The sequence below is a fragment of the Anastrepha obliqua genome, chromosome 2 (assembly GCF_027943255.1).
Source record: "Anastrepha obliqua isolate idAnaObli1 chromosome 2, idAnaObli1_1.0, whole genome shotgun sequence".
NCBI lineage: Eukaryota > Metazoa > Arthropoda > Insecta > Diptera > Tephritidae > Anastrepha > Anastrepha obliqua.
The window spans coordinates 124,184,339-124,200,529 of record NC_072893.1 but is presented as its reverse complement, the minus strand read 5'-3'; the positions used below and the strand labels follow the sequence as shown (position 1 = coordinate 124,200,529).

Genomic DNA, 16,191 nt, shown 5'->3' with positions numbered 1-16,191 from the left:
GCTTCCACTAAGTTCGAAAATTTCCTTCACTTATCCTTTTTTTTTTAATTTTCTGTATACTTAAGAGTTTTATGTTTATAATTTTTGAATTATTAAAGTATTTGCTCAGAGTCTACAATTTATAAGTCTACAGTTTTACTTTTAAAGTTGAACCATTTTTCAAACACCTTGGTTTTTCCACTTCACATAGTTGTGATATTTTAACAGTATGTAGGACATGTTTGTAGACAGGATTAACGTTTCAGAGTGTGGGCGAGTGAAAGCGAAAGTGGAAGAAATGTGAGAAGAGATATTGTTGTTTTCTGTAGCATTTACAACCAATTTACATTTGCAAATAATAGGCCCGGCACAACGGGTCCGTTGCGTCCATCGCGGCAACGAATTTGACTGACAGCTAAATAGATTGTGTGTGTTTGAGTCGAATACGCCAAATACGTGCCGTACTAAGGCGAATTAAGAACTGTATTCTATCATCCTTGGTGCCGTACGCCATGCCTGAATGCACAAAAACTGGTAACATTCTACTTGGTAAGTGCGGCGGAAATGACAACTATTTAAAGAAGAATAATTTTGTATCGCCCAAATTTTCAACGTTTTTGTTTTCTTATGATATCAAATAAAATGCAAAAAATAAATGGAATTAATTGAGTCAATTCAAATGCATCCTTATCTTTTCAGTTAAAATTTGAAAGAGGCAAGGCTTAACCAAATTGTACTGAAAAATGAATGTGCGCCCCCACCGTCTACGACTACCATAAGCTCTATTAAAACCCTCTTTCGCTTCAATAAGCATTTATTTTATAATATATTTCGCAACCAATAAAAACCTGTTTGTACACAACGAAAAACAATATTTGTTTCACGACAAGAACATCTGTTTTTTGTTTCTTTATATGCGGCAATACTATCATTGTGGTACCACGATAGGTTTTATAAGACACGTCAGTCAAATGCGTTACCGCAACACACGCAACGGGCCCATTGTGACAGCCTATAATGCTGTTGTGTGACGGAGAGGCAGAGAGAGAGAGACAGAGATGGTGTAAATTGTGTAGCATTGTAGCATAACTAGCGAGAGAGTCAGGTATTCAGCGTGCGAGGGGTTAGGTAAATAGTTTGAAACGGTTTTGTGCTAAATTTTAGTTTTCGTGTAAATCTGGACAGACTGTTTGTTGAGTTTGAGTTTAGTTATTGAGTGCAAAGAACGTATAGAGACAAAAAGCTGTAATTCCAACACATTACACCAACAAAACTGTAAACAGCTTTTCAATACAAGTTTACCTATGCTTATCAGCTAAACTAAGTTTAAATGGTGTATTTTGCAGGCGTAAACTCAGTTTTTTTTTTTAATTCACCAATTAAATTCATTAATTAAAAATAATTTATTGCTTCTACAGTAATTCTACTTGGTCTCAATTGTTTTTGGTTTTGTTTGTGGCATGGGGAAATTTCTTACGCGAGTTTGGTTATAGTCTAGACAGACCGTGGCGTGAATTGGGATTACCGACTCCGTTAATTCTGATTAAAATTTCTGATTAAAATTGTGGTGTCACAGAAGGTTGTTACGCAGATGAGTGAACAGCTGATTTGCTTATTGGAAATTTTTGTCAGTAAAAGATGAACAAATACAGGTATTAGCTGCCCTGATACAAAGATACAGTTTCCATTTCCACCGCACAACGATGGTTTCAACGTTTTCGTTCTGGTTCAGAGGTGATCGAAGATGCGCCACGGTCCGGAAGGCCTGTCGTCGAAAATTGCGATAAAATCGCTGAATTGATCGAAAGAGACCGGCATAGTAGGAGCCGTAGCATCGGCCAAGAGCTGGGCATGAGTCATCAAACCGTTATAAACCATTTGAAGAAGCTTGGATTCAAAAAGAAGCTCGATGTATGGGTGCCACACGACTTGACGCAAAAAAAGATTTTTGCCCGTGTGGATGCATGCGAATCGCTTCTGAATCGCAACAAAATCGACCCGTTTTTGAAGCGGACGGTGACTGGCGATGAAAAGTGGGTCACTTACGACAACGTGAAGCGCAAACGGTCGTGGTCGAAAAGCGGTGAAGCTGCCCAGACGGTGGCCAAGCCTGGATTGACGGCCAGGAAGGTTCTTCTGTGTGTTTGGTGGGATTGGCAGGGAATCATCCACTATGAGCTGCTCCCCTATGGCCAAACGCTCAATTTGGACCTGTACTGCCAACAACTGGACCGCTTGAATGCAGCACTCATGCAGAAGAGGCCATCTTTGATCAACAGAGGCCGAATTGTCTTCCATCAGGACAACGCCAGGCCACACACATCTTTGGTGACGCGCCAGATGCTCCGAGAGCTCGGATGGGAGGTTCTTTTGCATCCACCGTATAGTCCGGATCTCGCACCAAGTGATTACCACATATTTCTGTCCATGGCGAACGAGCTTGGTAGTCGGAAGTTGTCCACAAGAGAGTCCTGTGAAAATTGGCTCTCCGAGTTTTTTGACAATAGGGAAGCGAGAGGGGCATTATGAAGTTGGCATCTCGTTGGGAACTCGTCATCGAACAAAACGGCGCATATTTGACTTAAATCGCATTATTATAACCAATTTTATGAACAATTGAAAATTCAATAAAAATACCGCAAGACTTTTTTGACAACCTTATATATATCAGAACTAAGTCTAGTTGTCAAACCGTTTAGTTGCACTTAATTCGTGAGGTAATTCCCAATTAAGGCGTTAATCCCGATTAACGCCACCGTCTGTGTAGGCTTTTAGGATTAAACTCAGTTTAAAAATTCATCACAGCTTAACTAACGCTGAAAAATTGGAGCTAAAAAACTAATTGCTGTTACAGTAAACTCCAATTGGTTCCAATTGTTTTGTTTTTTTTTTTTTGTTTTTTGGTATGGTGAAGTTTCCTACCAGGGTTTAGTTGCCGTTAAACTCAGTTTAAAAATTCACCACAGCTCAACTAACGGCGAAAAAATGGAGCTAAAAAATTAATTGCTGTTACAGTAAATTCTATTGTTTTTTTTTGTTTTTTTGGTATGGCGAAATTTTCTACCCTAGTTTAGTTATGGTTAAAAACTGGAGCTAAAAAACTAACTGCTGCTACATTAAATCCGAATTGGTTCCAAATGTTTTTTTTCGTACGGTGAAATTTCCTATCCGAGCGATATTAGAGGGGTAGACCACCTTTGAGTTTGCAGCTCTTTATCTCTATACATGCTTTGTTGAGCGTGACCGATTTTACATGTGGATGTGTGCATGAGTTTTGGGTGTAATGCGTATTTGTTATTGCTGTGCATCTTAATTATTTATTTATTTCCTGTGAGTTCTATTATTATTCGTAAACCTAATTTGATTTTAGTAACAGTTCAACATTATTTTTACACTATTTTTATTTAAAATTTTTTTTTCACAGTGTGTTTAAATATTTTCGCCCCATAAAAATATACTACAAAATATTTAAATAAATTACGTTTAATACTTGCTTTCACTGGCTTGCACGGAAATTGTGCAAATAGTACTTAATTTTCTGATACATGCCAAGTTAAAAAGTACAGTCGTTTATTGTTTTTAAATAAAAATTATATTGAAATCTTCAAATTCGCATATAGTACAATAAGTTATTATCTATTATCTATAAAATATGTACATAATAAACGCTTTCGGCATACAAACATAGGCGCTTAAAGGTAGACAAAATATCTCACAATTCATATATAAATGGGACTTTAGTTAAATAAGACGTAAGTATTTTTAAAAATCTTTTGTGCTTTCTTCCTGTTAGTCTAAATAGTCATAACTAATGTTTTCTTTTAGGTTTTTTCTTTAACTATATTTCGTTTAATATAGGTTTTAAATGCAATCATAGACCTGAATATGGATTTTTGAGTTAAAAAAATTTCACTACTTGTTAAATGTTTTGTGTTTATTTTTAGATTAATTTTATTGCTATGCGAGCTTACTACTTGTGTAAGTGCGCCATTTCGTTTTGTATGTATATATTTTTGAATCTGGCAACGCTTTACAGTGAAAGAAACCCGTTACTCGCATTTTCTTTGCCATAGTAATAGTTTAACAGTTATTTAAAAATTTTTTGGTTTCTTGTATATTTTACTTTTCTTTGAAATTCTATTTATTTTTTCCTGTTTCATAAATTTACCGTTGAGTATTTACGTTTTGTGTTTTATAACATTCATTTCGTTTCGCAAAAAATTTGCTATCTCCTATTTTTACATGTTTACTTCGGTATATGGTTTTTAGTTAAGTTTTCTGTTTATTGACGTCACAAAAATTTTATTTCGCTTACTCACTTTGGAATTCATAATAATAATTTAAATTAAAGTGAGGGTAAATCATATTTGCTTTAGGTTTAGGTGGGGTGATGGAGGATGTAAAGAAGTGTTCGTTTACTTGGCGTACTTGACAACTGTGAAAACTATAATTTTTTGCGATGATTAAAATTTTTTGTATATAAAAATGGAAGATTTCTTTTTTGAGAAAGTTTTGAAACACCATGCCATGGCAATTATACAAATTTTGAAACCAAAAAATCGTTTTGTTAAGTTTTGGAAAAATTATGCCACATCAATGTCAAATATTAGGGTGGTTCACAATCAAGTGCAATCAGCCTGGCAAAAATTTTTTTAACTTTTGGAAAAATCGTTTATCAATTCATTTCAGCGCAATAAGGTGCCAACAACTTATTTGCATTTGTTGCCATTGTAGCGGAACTATTAATGAATTGGGCTGTTGAATTTTATTTAAAAAAACATTTGCCATATTATTTTGATAAAAAATAAAAACAAAAAATTGTAGAAACAGTTTTGAATTGCCCTGTTGAATAATTTTATTTTTGAAAAAAATTTAATTCTCTTTTGATGAAAACAAAAAAAAAAAATCTAAAATCTAAAAAAATTTTTATTTAAAAATCGTTAAAAAAATTTGCAGAAAAACTTTTGAATTGCGCTGTTGAATAAGGTTTTTTTTGGAAAAAAAAAATTATTAAAAGCTTTTTAAAACAAGTATGCACTGATTAAAATTTTGAGAATTCTCCCAAAAAATGATATTTTTTAACTTTTTGAAAAATCGCTAATAAAATGAACCTAATTTCAAATATTAGGGCAATCCACGATCAATTGGAAATTAGCTGGCATCAAATTATTTGCATTTGTTGTCAAGGCAACAGAAAAAATATTGAACAGCGCTATGGATAATTTGATTTGCTATATTCTTTTATTAAAAAAAAAAATCAGAAACTTTAAATAAATGATGCCTGGCAATGATTCAAATTTTGAAAATTCACAATATAATAATTATTTTTTTAGCTTTCTGAAAAACTATTATATTAAATTGCCTATTGCATAATTTCAATTTTGAAAAAATTTCCCATATTATTTCGATAAAAAAATTTTTTTTTTGTGAACTTTTTTAAAAATTTGTTTGGAAACATTTTAAATTAAAAAAAAATTCTTTGAGAACTGTTTAAAAAATCATCGCATGGCAATGATTCAAGTTTTGAGCAATCAATGAATAAATATTTTTTTGAAAAAATTGTCAAATTCGCAAGTAAAACACATTTAAATGAGAGCATTAAGTAATTTGTTTTTTGTTTAGTTTAAAAAATAATTATTCAATGAAATTTCTTAACACGATATGCTCGTTCATTTGGTTAAAATAATCACTATACTAATTTATAATTATATCTAGTTCACATTTTATTTACTTACAACATAACCTAAATAAATTTTTCATAATTTATTGCAAATTTTTTGCAAACTATTATATATTTAAACTAAAACAAATCATAACTAATAAATTACAAATGCATACAATAGGCAACACTCAACAACGTATGGCAAATATAACGGTAACATATTATACAATTTATTACCGTTAATGCAAGAACTTATGCAAAACCAACTAAAGCACTCGTTTGCTCAGAAAAACTGGTACTTTTCTACTGTTTGGAAACTATGTTTTTGTTGACATTTTGTCGTAAACACTTTTATTAAAAAATTATATCGAAATCATGTAGTTTTATGCGTGTGTTGTGCAAATTTTTGTTCGAACTTAAATTATACAGTATGTGTGTGCAATTTTGTTGAGTCATAACTTGGCGACGAAAGCGTGTGGACGTTCCAAAAACATTTTTTATATCATATTTTAAAAATTTAAACAAAATTTCAGCTACAGACTTAAAAATTAAAGAAAAAAAAATTGAATTTACTTTGTTATAAAATACTGTTTATTACATTACAAAATATATACCTCCAAATACGTAGATAAGCTTAAGATTATGTTATTAAAAAAAAATAATAACAATAAATAAAGAGAAGTGTGTATATTAATGGAAAACAAGTCCAAATACGTTAGAAAAAATATATAAAATAAAATAAAATATTCATTGTGCTTCATGAGGCGATAATCAAAGGTGATGTAAGATTTGTCAATTGTCACCCTGTAGCAGCCATGAGCTAAATAATAAATCCGTAATGTCCGCTTGGAAGCTACTTTTTATTTCAGGGCAAATTCTAAAGAAAAATTACAGAAGAAGCATAGAAAGGAAAACTTTTGCTAAAAAAGTGTGCAGGTAATACTGCACCACAAAACGTGTGCAAAAGAGGGCGTGGAATTTAATGTGCCAAAAATGAAAATGAAAAGAAAAAATTGAGTAAAATCAAGGCGAGTTCATTAAAAGCGATGGCACTAGGCCCACAACAAAATTTTCTATAATAAACTGTCAATTCAAAGTAGAACAAAAGATATGAAGACGAAATAGAAAAAAGAATTTATTTATTTGTTGTGTTGAAATTATTTTTCAATATTCATAATAACTTTTGAATTTAAATTCAACAAAAAATTTCAATTTTCAAATTACAAATTTGAACGCAAGTGTGGTGGCACTAGACCAACAACAATATTTTTTACGTTTGATTGTCAAAGAAAAGTCCTCTTTTTATTTGTGGTGTGCGTCTTGATGTTGTTCCACAAATTGAGGGACCTACAGTTTCAAGCCGACTACGAATGGCAGATATTTTTTATGAGGCCCATTTTCATGGCAGAAATACACTCGAAGGTTTGCCATTGGCTGCCGAGGGGCGACCGCTATTAGAAAAAACTTTTTCTTCACTTTAGTCCTTCACCGAAATTCGAACCTACGTTCTCTCTGAACACCGAATGGTAGTCACGCCCCAATCTATTCGGCTACGGCGGCCGCCGTCAGCTGATTTACTGACCTTTAATTCGCCAGATTCGCCTTGAGCAATACGTTTCGTAATTCAATTTTGTGCTGACATACGAATGTACATGGAGAAAAAACAAAAACAACAAATCAGCAGGCCTACTGCTACCAGCTTTAATAGATTGGCCTTGGGTAAAATCGTGCGGCACTTCATTGAAACCTGGCGAAAGAGTTTTCGTGTATCGCTGCAGATTTTACATTTATCGCTCTCCAGCTCAGAGGAGAGCAAAGTTGTCTAGTGATGCTCTTGCGATGCCTATCGAAATTTTGCACTGCTGGAATTACGCAAGCGGAGTAAATACATTTTGATTTAAAAGTATTTCCTAAGCAATGACAGGTAGGCATTCCCACTACTTAGGACTGGTAGCGGCAGGGTAATCCCCTACCCTGTCAGAAATCAAAATAGATTAACGAAACCAACGCAAGACTGAGTCTTTTCGAGGCTCTATGCTCCCGAGAGGAGTAAACAAGGAAAAAAACGTATTTATATGTGACAAATCCACGGGAATGGTTAAATTAAAAATATAAATAATTAAGTACCATTCAAAAAATGACATAAAATTAGTCTATGGTTTACAGCGATTTTTTTCTTTTTAATTTTTTACTACCTTTTCAGAAAGCAGATCAACTTATGCCCCTCTTTCCCTTACTTCCAAATTGCGTCAATGGCAACCTTTTTTTATTATTGGATCATGATTGTGCTTCCCATTCTTCACACAATGATATAGAAAATGAAGCGATTTTGTTAGCAATTTTACACAAGGAACTGATGCGTGCTGATATTTTTATAAATTTCAAAAACTAATAAACTGATAAAACCCATGGCATAGCTCGTTGGAGGATTCCTAAAATATTTAATGAATTTATACCTCACTAAATTTGAAATAATTGAAATTCGCGTCACACGCTTACGTCGCCGTAAAGTTGCAAAATCTCACTTCACCTTAAATTGCCCGCCATAGAATTTTTAGAACTTTTTTTCTAACTCTATGACGCTTTAAATTTGATACTCCTTTCAATTGTTAACACTTTTTTTTAAATTAGCACATACATACAAATATTCTACAGCATCTCATTTGTTTAGCTTTTAAAAACACAATCTAAGCTAAAACTACACAACAACAACACTAGTCACGAAAACAGTTATAATATTACATACGTAGGTAAATACATATACACTTATTTAGGATTTGGATTTGGTGCCAATTTTTCGCTAATGATTTTCTAATAGAAGGCAACACAACAACTAAGCCACGCTCGTGCCGTGCCGTTCGTTTACTGGCTGGATGAGAGTTTTCTTTTCGCTTCTTTGGGTTGATTGATAATTTGGTGTTGGATTGTTGTTTTTGGTTTTGGTTTTTTGTTTTTGTTTTTTTTGTGTGTTGCTCACAATTATTATTATAAATCCGCCGCGCTGCTGCCGCTCTGCCCTCCACTAAACGCACAAGTACACGCCGTCATTGCGGCTGATCAACTGCCACCGGACTGCCACATTGATTCATTGTCTGAACAATTTACCAACTGTATGCCGCCGTTGCCGTTGCATGTTTACCGTACGTCTCCGCAGAGGGAGGGGAAAATTTTTATGACGTCTCTAAAAATCATACTTTGAAAGTTTTTTCGCGCCGCTGCTGCCTGCTCGACTGTGTTACACCGCCGTTGGCGAGATGATGCTGATGACCACCGGTACTGCTGCCGCAGAGCGCTGTGTCATCACAGGCATATGTAGCAATGCGATGATCACTACGCGAACGTTCGCGATCGTGTGTACGCTCGCCACGATGCTCATTGCTACGAAATTTGACAGTACCACCACCGTTGCTCGATGCTTGCTGCAGCTGTTGCTGTAATTGCTGTTGCTGTTGTGAACGCCGATTACCCAGTCGTTGCAGTTCGTAGTCACGCGCATCGGCCACATCAAAAGTGGCGGCACGTTGGTGTTTTAATGCGGAAGCAGCCGCACCACTCCGCGATGAGCCATGGCGATGATGTGGTTCACGGTCTCTTTCACGTTCACGTTCACGTTCTCTTTCACGTTCCCTTTCTCGTTCACGCTCACGCTCCCGTTCACGCTCGCATTGTTGTTGTGTCTGCGACGCTGACCCGTGATGGTGGCGGTGATGCGCATCGTATTGCTCGGGACAGTATTCGTCGTATTCATGATCGTCACATGTCATTGTCGTCGCCGATGTTGTCGCTGCAGTCGTTGTGGCTTTGGTAGTGGTCTGGCTATCGCGCGTCGGCATTGCTGTGGTGCCCACGCTCGCAGAGGAACGATGCTTCTTCGGCGGCAACGGTATGGGTGGTGGTGGTGCAACCGTTTGTGCGGCTGCTGCTGCTGCGGCTAGTGGCGCAGCTGTTGTGGGACACGTTGTCGTTCGTCGCACAACATCCACGCCGCCACCGCAGCAGGCACACTCCTACAACTCTGTGACCGAATAGAGATCGTTGTTGGCGTGCGAGCCACCACGTTTAAGCGAGCGATAGTACAGCTGCTGTTGTTGTGCCTCAATTAAATACTGCTGCTGCTGCTGTTGTTGTTGTTGTTGATGGTGTTTGGTGTTGATCGCACCATGGTAATTATTGTTGGGCGTTGTGGCGGCCGCGTGCCGCTGCGCTTGCTGTTGCTGTAGCGTATACGAATCATAAGAGTGCTGCTTCTTCATACCACCGCTGCCAAATTGTTGCTCAATGTAAGCCATGCCGCTGCCGCTGCTGGCTGTACGCGCATTATCGAGCGTTTCAGCGCGTCTAGGCCGTTCATGACGTTCTGCGCGCTCGCGTTCACGTTCACGTTCGCGCTCGTAACTGTAGGCGCCGCTGGCGGACTGTTGCTGCCGCAGACTTGCCGACTTTGGTGGCAAAGTCTGCAAATGATTGGCATTCAAAGCACCGACGGCGGTCGAAGTGCTTATTTCGCGTGAAGTCTTCTTCTTTGGCGGCAATGAAGGTGGCTGTTGCTGCTGCGGTTGCTGTGCCGGCATAGCTGCGGTGGGCAATTGCATTTTCTGCGCTTGTGGTCGTTGTAATGAACGATATTGATTGAGATTGGCGGCGCACAAGGGCTGTGGTGATATTTTCGATTGCTGACCCTGCACCTGTTGTGGAATCTCAGGCAATGGCTGATTGACAATTGAAGCAGGATTTAGTGAACGTTGCGGTGGTGGCCGTGGGGGTTCGCGTGGTGCAGCTGTTGGCGGTGGTGGCTGCTGCTGTGCAATTATAATATGTTGCTGCATTTGCTGTGCCTGTGCTGATGCCTGCTGCTGCTGCTGTTGTTGTTGTTGTGGCTGAGGTTGATAGCCCGACGTCTCAATGCTATAGACAGCCGAAGGGGGCAGTATATGCGTCGTGGGCGGGTGGTGTTGGTGCAACTGCTGATGCAGCGTTGGCTGTTGTTGCATTTGTAGTTGTGTTTGTGCTTGTTGTTGCTGTTGTGCAGCTTGCAGCGCTGCTAATTGCTGTTGCTGCTGCTGTTGTTGCAGCTGTAGCTGTTGTTGTTGCTGCTGTTGCTGTTGTTGCTGGAATTGTTGTAGCTGCTGCTGCTGCATCAGCATTTGTTGCTGCTCTTTGGCATACGAACTGCCCACACCCGTAGTGCCCGGTATCTCGGTAAATGTGTTGGTCGTACGCGGCTTTGGTGGTGGCAACGGCGCCGGCGGTGGTGGCGGCTGTTGTGGTTGCGCTTGGTGTGGCACAATCACCTCAGTCGTATAGGTTTGCGGTATGCAGTCCGGTTGTTGGCAGTAATCCTTTGAAACGGTTGCAATGGAGGGTGTCTTGGCGCTGCGCAGATTCGGCGAAGGACTGGCGCCCTTCAACGAGCCACCATAGCGGCCGACATGGCGCAGCGTGGCGCACTTATTTGCCGTGGCAGCAGCGACAATATTCAAATTATTATTGCCGCGCACCGCTTTCGGTCCGATGCTGATGTACTTCGGGTCGAAGCGATTGAAGCTATTATTGGTGACATCGCGCGGATCACGATCATCGTCGCGATCCAAACCGTTGCCAGTGGAACGATGTACCGCCTGTGCGGAGAGTACGGAGCGTATGGAGGAGCCAGCTGAGCGTGGTAATGTAGCCGAAGCGAAGATATTCTTTAGTGAGTTGTTGTGCTGTTGGTGCTTGATGTGATTGCTGGCGTTGCTGCTGCCAAGGATGGTGGTGTTATTGGTGTTGCTGATGCCTGCATTTGTGCTGCAGGCAAGCGATTCTCAGTAAAAATCGCTGGATTCAAGAGTCTTACATTGTTTGCTGAGCGTAGCATATTTGCCATTATTGGGACCGCTTAGATAGCCCGACGAGTTCTGCTGATGATGTGAAGGTAGTCGGCCGAGTGTGTGGTGACCCGATCTGTGAGAAATGCGGAGTAAGAGCAAGAGTTAGAGAGGAAAAGGTGAAAGCCATAGAGGAGATGGAGAGATACGCAAAAGGTGTCAATGTTAAGCTATGCGAAAATGTAACAATATGAGATTGAGTGTGAGTTGAATGTAAGTCATACTCGTAATTGTTAATATAACTGAATTTTAAATAATTTATTTATATATAATATATTTACATATACGTCTGTGGACATATAAGGATTTAATTGTGTACTTAAGACTGTAGATATAAATAAAAGTGAGTGTTTTAATCCTTAAAAATAATTTATGCAACTTCGTTAGCAAAAGTACTTGAAATTAATGGCGCATAATCATAGTCAAGCTGAAGTGGGCTCTAGATAAGTTAGATAATACTTTAAATTTAAGGGTCCTTTATCGTAGTCAGCTAAGCTAGAGATGGTTTTTTCGTTTAAAACCAACTTGAAAGTTAGAGTGACGAAAACCTGTCACCAAATCAGTCAAATTAAACTAAATTTAGAGGCACTTAAATTGTAATTTTTATTGAAAAATCAGAGAATGTAGGGTGTACATGAAGTGGTTTCTTGTAAAAAATCTAGTAAAGAAAATTTTAAAATTAAAAAAAAAATTTTTTTTTTCAATATATGTACTATATTATTTTTGGAATCTGATTTTATTTATGTATCTGCCTCGGCTTAGCATTTTATTAGTGAGTTTTTCAAGACCTTAATGACCTTGTACATATAACATCGATCCTTTATGACACCCCAAATAAAGTCGAATGGCGTCAAATCGCAGCTCTGAGGTGGCCAATTGACATTGCCGAGACGGCTGGTAATACTATTATCGTGCTTGGTGCGCTACAGATCGATTATAGTATGGACTGTGTGGCTTGGCGTGCCATCCTGTTGAAAGCAAAGATCGTCCAAGTTCATGCCTTCAGTTTTCGACCACAAAATCGTGTATGGTGCCTGTGTTGTGTTCACCTCTGTGGCGTGTCAGCTGCGATTTAAAAACAAGAAATGGACCAATGAAACTACCACTCCAAACTGTCACCCTCTGAGGCTGCATTGGCTTCACGACGATTACAAGCGTGCTTTCCGATCTACAATGTGGAATTTCTGCTTGTTTGCAAAGTCGTCGAGATGAAAATTCGCTTTGTCACAAAATATGTTTTTAAAATGTTTTTGACATCTTTAAAAAAAAATATACTTTTTTACCTACACAACATTGACTTTGGAAATAAGTCTGTAGCTGACAGACTTTCTATCAAGATGTCCAAAGCTGTAACTTTCAAAATAACATACGATGAAAAAAAAAAAATACTACATGGACCAGCCTGTATGTAATATTTTGAAAAATGGAAAGTAACTTCTATGACTGACTATTGTATACCTAAAAATAAAGGTGGCTCCAACTCAGGACTATGTTTACGCACTAACAAACGAAATAAGTGCAATTAGTATTAAACCACAGTGCACAAAATTCTTAAGTCCTATAATTAGATAAACTTGCAACAATCAAACATTGTTTCTTTAAATAATATAAAATTATATACACTTGTTTGAGCACACTAATTCGAAGATAAATATACACGGATAATGAATTTAAGCGGAAACACTGTAAAATAACTTATGGTTGTGTGTTTGATTAATAAATAAAAAAGAAATAATTCTAAGCTTTTAATATTACCTAAAAATGATATATAAGTAGTTACAAAAAAATTCTAGACTTGTGATATATATTATCCCTGCCATTATTTGTAAATTAATCAACTGAAAAAATTAGCATAAGCGCACTAAAGTAAAAAATATACAAAAATATACCAAAGTCAGATACTCGGATAATACGGATAACCCGGATAAACCATATATACGATCCACATTATAAAAGGTCACATATCTCTGCTTATTTGAAGTGCTATTCACATATTTTTTACTCACAGTACCAAAAAACTATACAAACCAAAACCGCAATTATAATTAAAAAGCTAGGATTAAAAATGTCATTTATCATTTCTAAAATTTTGCGAAACGACCTAATACTTAATTTTTTATATGCATATATCCTGTAAGATTTCAAATTCTCTCAACCTCTTTCCCTAAACTTTTAATATTTGAGCATTTTTAATATAATTTGAATATACTTATAATATTATCCGTACATGCACCTGTTTAATTTAATATACCGTAATTTCATAAAATTTCGGTGTGAGGGAAATGGCTTATATGTATATATATCAAGTTGCTTATAAATATGTTATTTGTTTTCATTAGAGCTGTCAGGCATATGAAATGCATGATAATGCACAAAATATACAAGCAAATTATTTTACTTCTTCATATGGTTTCTAAATATGGGCTTATATAGTTATCCGGATTATCCGACCTAACCGGATAACATGATATTTCGTTCATCCGGGTTATCCAGATTATCCGGATAATATGAAATTTCTTTCAATATTTTTATTATACATACATCTTATTTAAAAAAAAATTTGAATGCGTATCCAGGTCATCCAGATTATCCGAATAATATGAAATTTCGGTATATATTTTTATTATACATAAATCTTATTTTTTAAATGAAAAAAATTTAAGATTGCATATCCGGGTTATCCGAACTATCCGTATAACTGGAAATTTTGTTTTATACAGAGTTATGGGCAGCAGTGCTTTACTAATTTTTTATATTATATAATTTATTTCAGTGTTCATGCATGCACCAACAGCTTTTCAAATTAATATACATAGACTAAAATCATAATAACGAAAATTATATACACATTTTTGTCGAATTAGCAAGGTTTGTAGCATTTAATCAAATCGGTTACTTTCATATTTTTGTTTTTGAAATTTTCCCAAAACATTCCTTTTACTTTAAAAACCCTGCTCATGATTTATTGATTGTTACCTTAGTCCTTAAGTTTTCTCGCAACTCTAAGAATTTCCCCATTCATCACGAATTAATGAATTCACTGGCGGTAATTCACTTCCCAGTGCTAATTGAACTAATTAAATTATCAGCATTGACTCTAAATCCTTTGAAATTGATTGGCCCCGTATAAAGCCCGAAAGTAGCCAATAGGTTAGCTGCCAAAATCATACACCTATTTGCTGTAAGCTGATTACGTGCTGAGCTGTGGCGCTCGCAAGTCAAAGGGTATGAGCTAACGTATAACCTTACACATGCATACATATATGACAGGGTATGTGTGCTTGAAATATATTGTTCTTTTGTCCGTAAGTATGGACCATATGTAGCTGCTGCACACTTTGTTGGCCTTACACAAATGTTTTGTTAATTTGCCTGTGAAGTGATAATATTTTTATAAGTGTGAACTTTGAGTGGCAACACACACAAAATTGCGAAAAAAATGAAACTTAATTATGTTGCATATGCTCATGTATGTACATATGTACTATATATTTGTATATGTATAAGTAGACACACTTATGCATCATTAATTTTACTTTGTACGACTTGATTTGTAAATGTATGTGCATGTAGGGACACTTTCGCGCTTTAAAGCAATAGAGATGCACAAAAAATATTTAACATTAACGTTTTTCGTAAAAACTAACTTTGGGCAATATTTTATAAATAATATAATTATTTATATATTAATATTTGTTAAAGTGCAATAAAAAAAAGCGCAATCTGTACAAAAAATTGTTCTAAAAAATTCAACTGCAAAACTTCTGGGCAAAAATTTTTAAATTGCAGTGCTTGCAAAGTAAAATTTGGAGCGGGGCTAAACCAAAGGTTTTGCTGGCAAATATGTATATATGTATAGATACATCCTTATCGTTTTTTTTTTAATAATTTCCCCCCAAAGTTTTCAACATAAATTTTATTTTATCAAATTCTTCTCCTTTAGTTGTTTGTTACAATTCTAATTATATTTTATTTTTATTTATTATTTATTTTTTATTATTTATGATATATGACTTATGACTTATGATTTATAATTTATGATTTATGATTTATGATTTATGATTTATGATTTATGATTTATAATTTATGATTTATGATTTATGATTTATGATTTATGATTTATGATTTATGATTTATGATTTATGATTTATGATTTATGATTTATGATTTATGATTTATGATTTATGATTTATGATTTATGATTTATGATTTATGATTTATGATTTATGATTTATGATTTATGATTTATGATTTATGATTTATGATTTATGATTTATGATTTATGATTTATGATTTATGATTTATGATTTATGATTTATTATTTACGATTTATGATTTATGATTTATGATTTACGATTTATGATTTATGATTTATGATTTATGATTTATGATTTATGATTTATGATTTATGATTTATGATTTGTGATTTATGATTTATGATTTATGATTTATGATTTATGATTTATGATTTATGATTTATGATTTATGATTTATTATTTATTTCCGATTTTATTATTTCCGAATTTAATATGAATTAAATAATAAAAAAAAATTGTCAAAAAACTAAAATAAATTTAAGAAAATAAAATAAAAAATAAACTAAATAAAAAAAAACCCTTCGCGACAATGCAAAGTTTTGCAAATTAATACTTAGGAGACTATAATTTTTTTCAAACATTTTTT

The 16,191-nt window shown here is 35.4% G+C and overlaps 1 protein-coding gene across 1 annotated transcript in view; it reads right to left on the bottom strand.

Annotated features, from left to right (window-relative positions):
* Positions 1-6,941: 6,941 nt before the first annotated feature.
* LOC129238399 (uncharacterized) overlaps positions 6,942-16,191 on the bottom strand; it is a 131,652-nt gene continuing 122,402 nt past the window's right edge. Inside the window, 1 exon segment of the mRNA XM_054873423.1 lies at positions 6,942-11,584. Coding sequence (XP_054729398.1) covers positions 8,830-11,584 — 2,755 coding nt within the window. The 3' untranslated portion in view covers positions 6,942-8,829.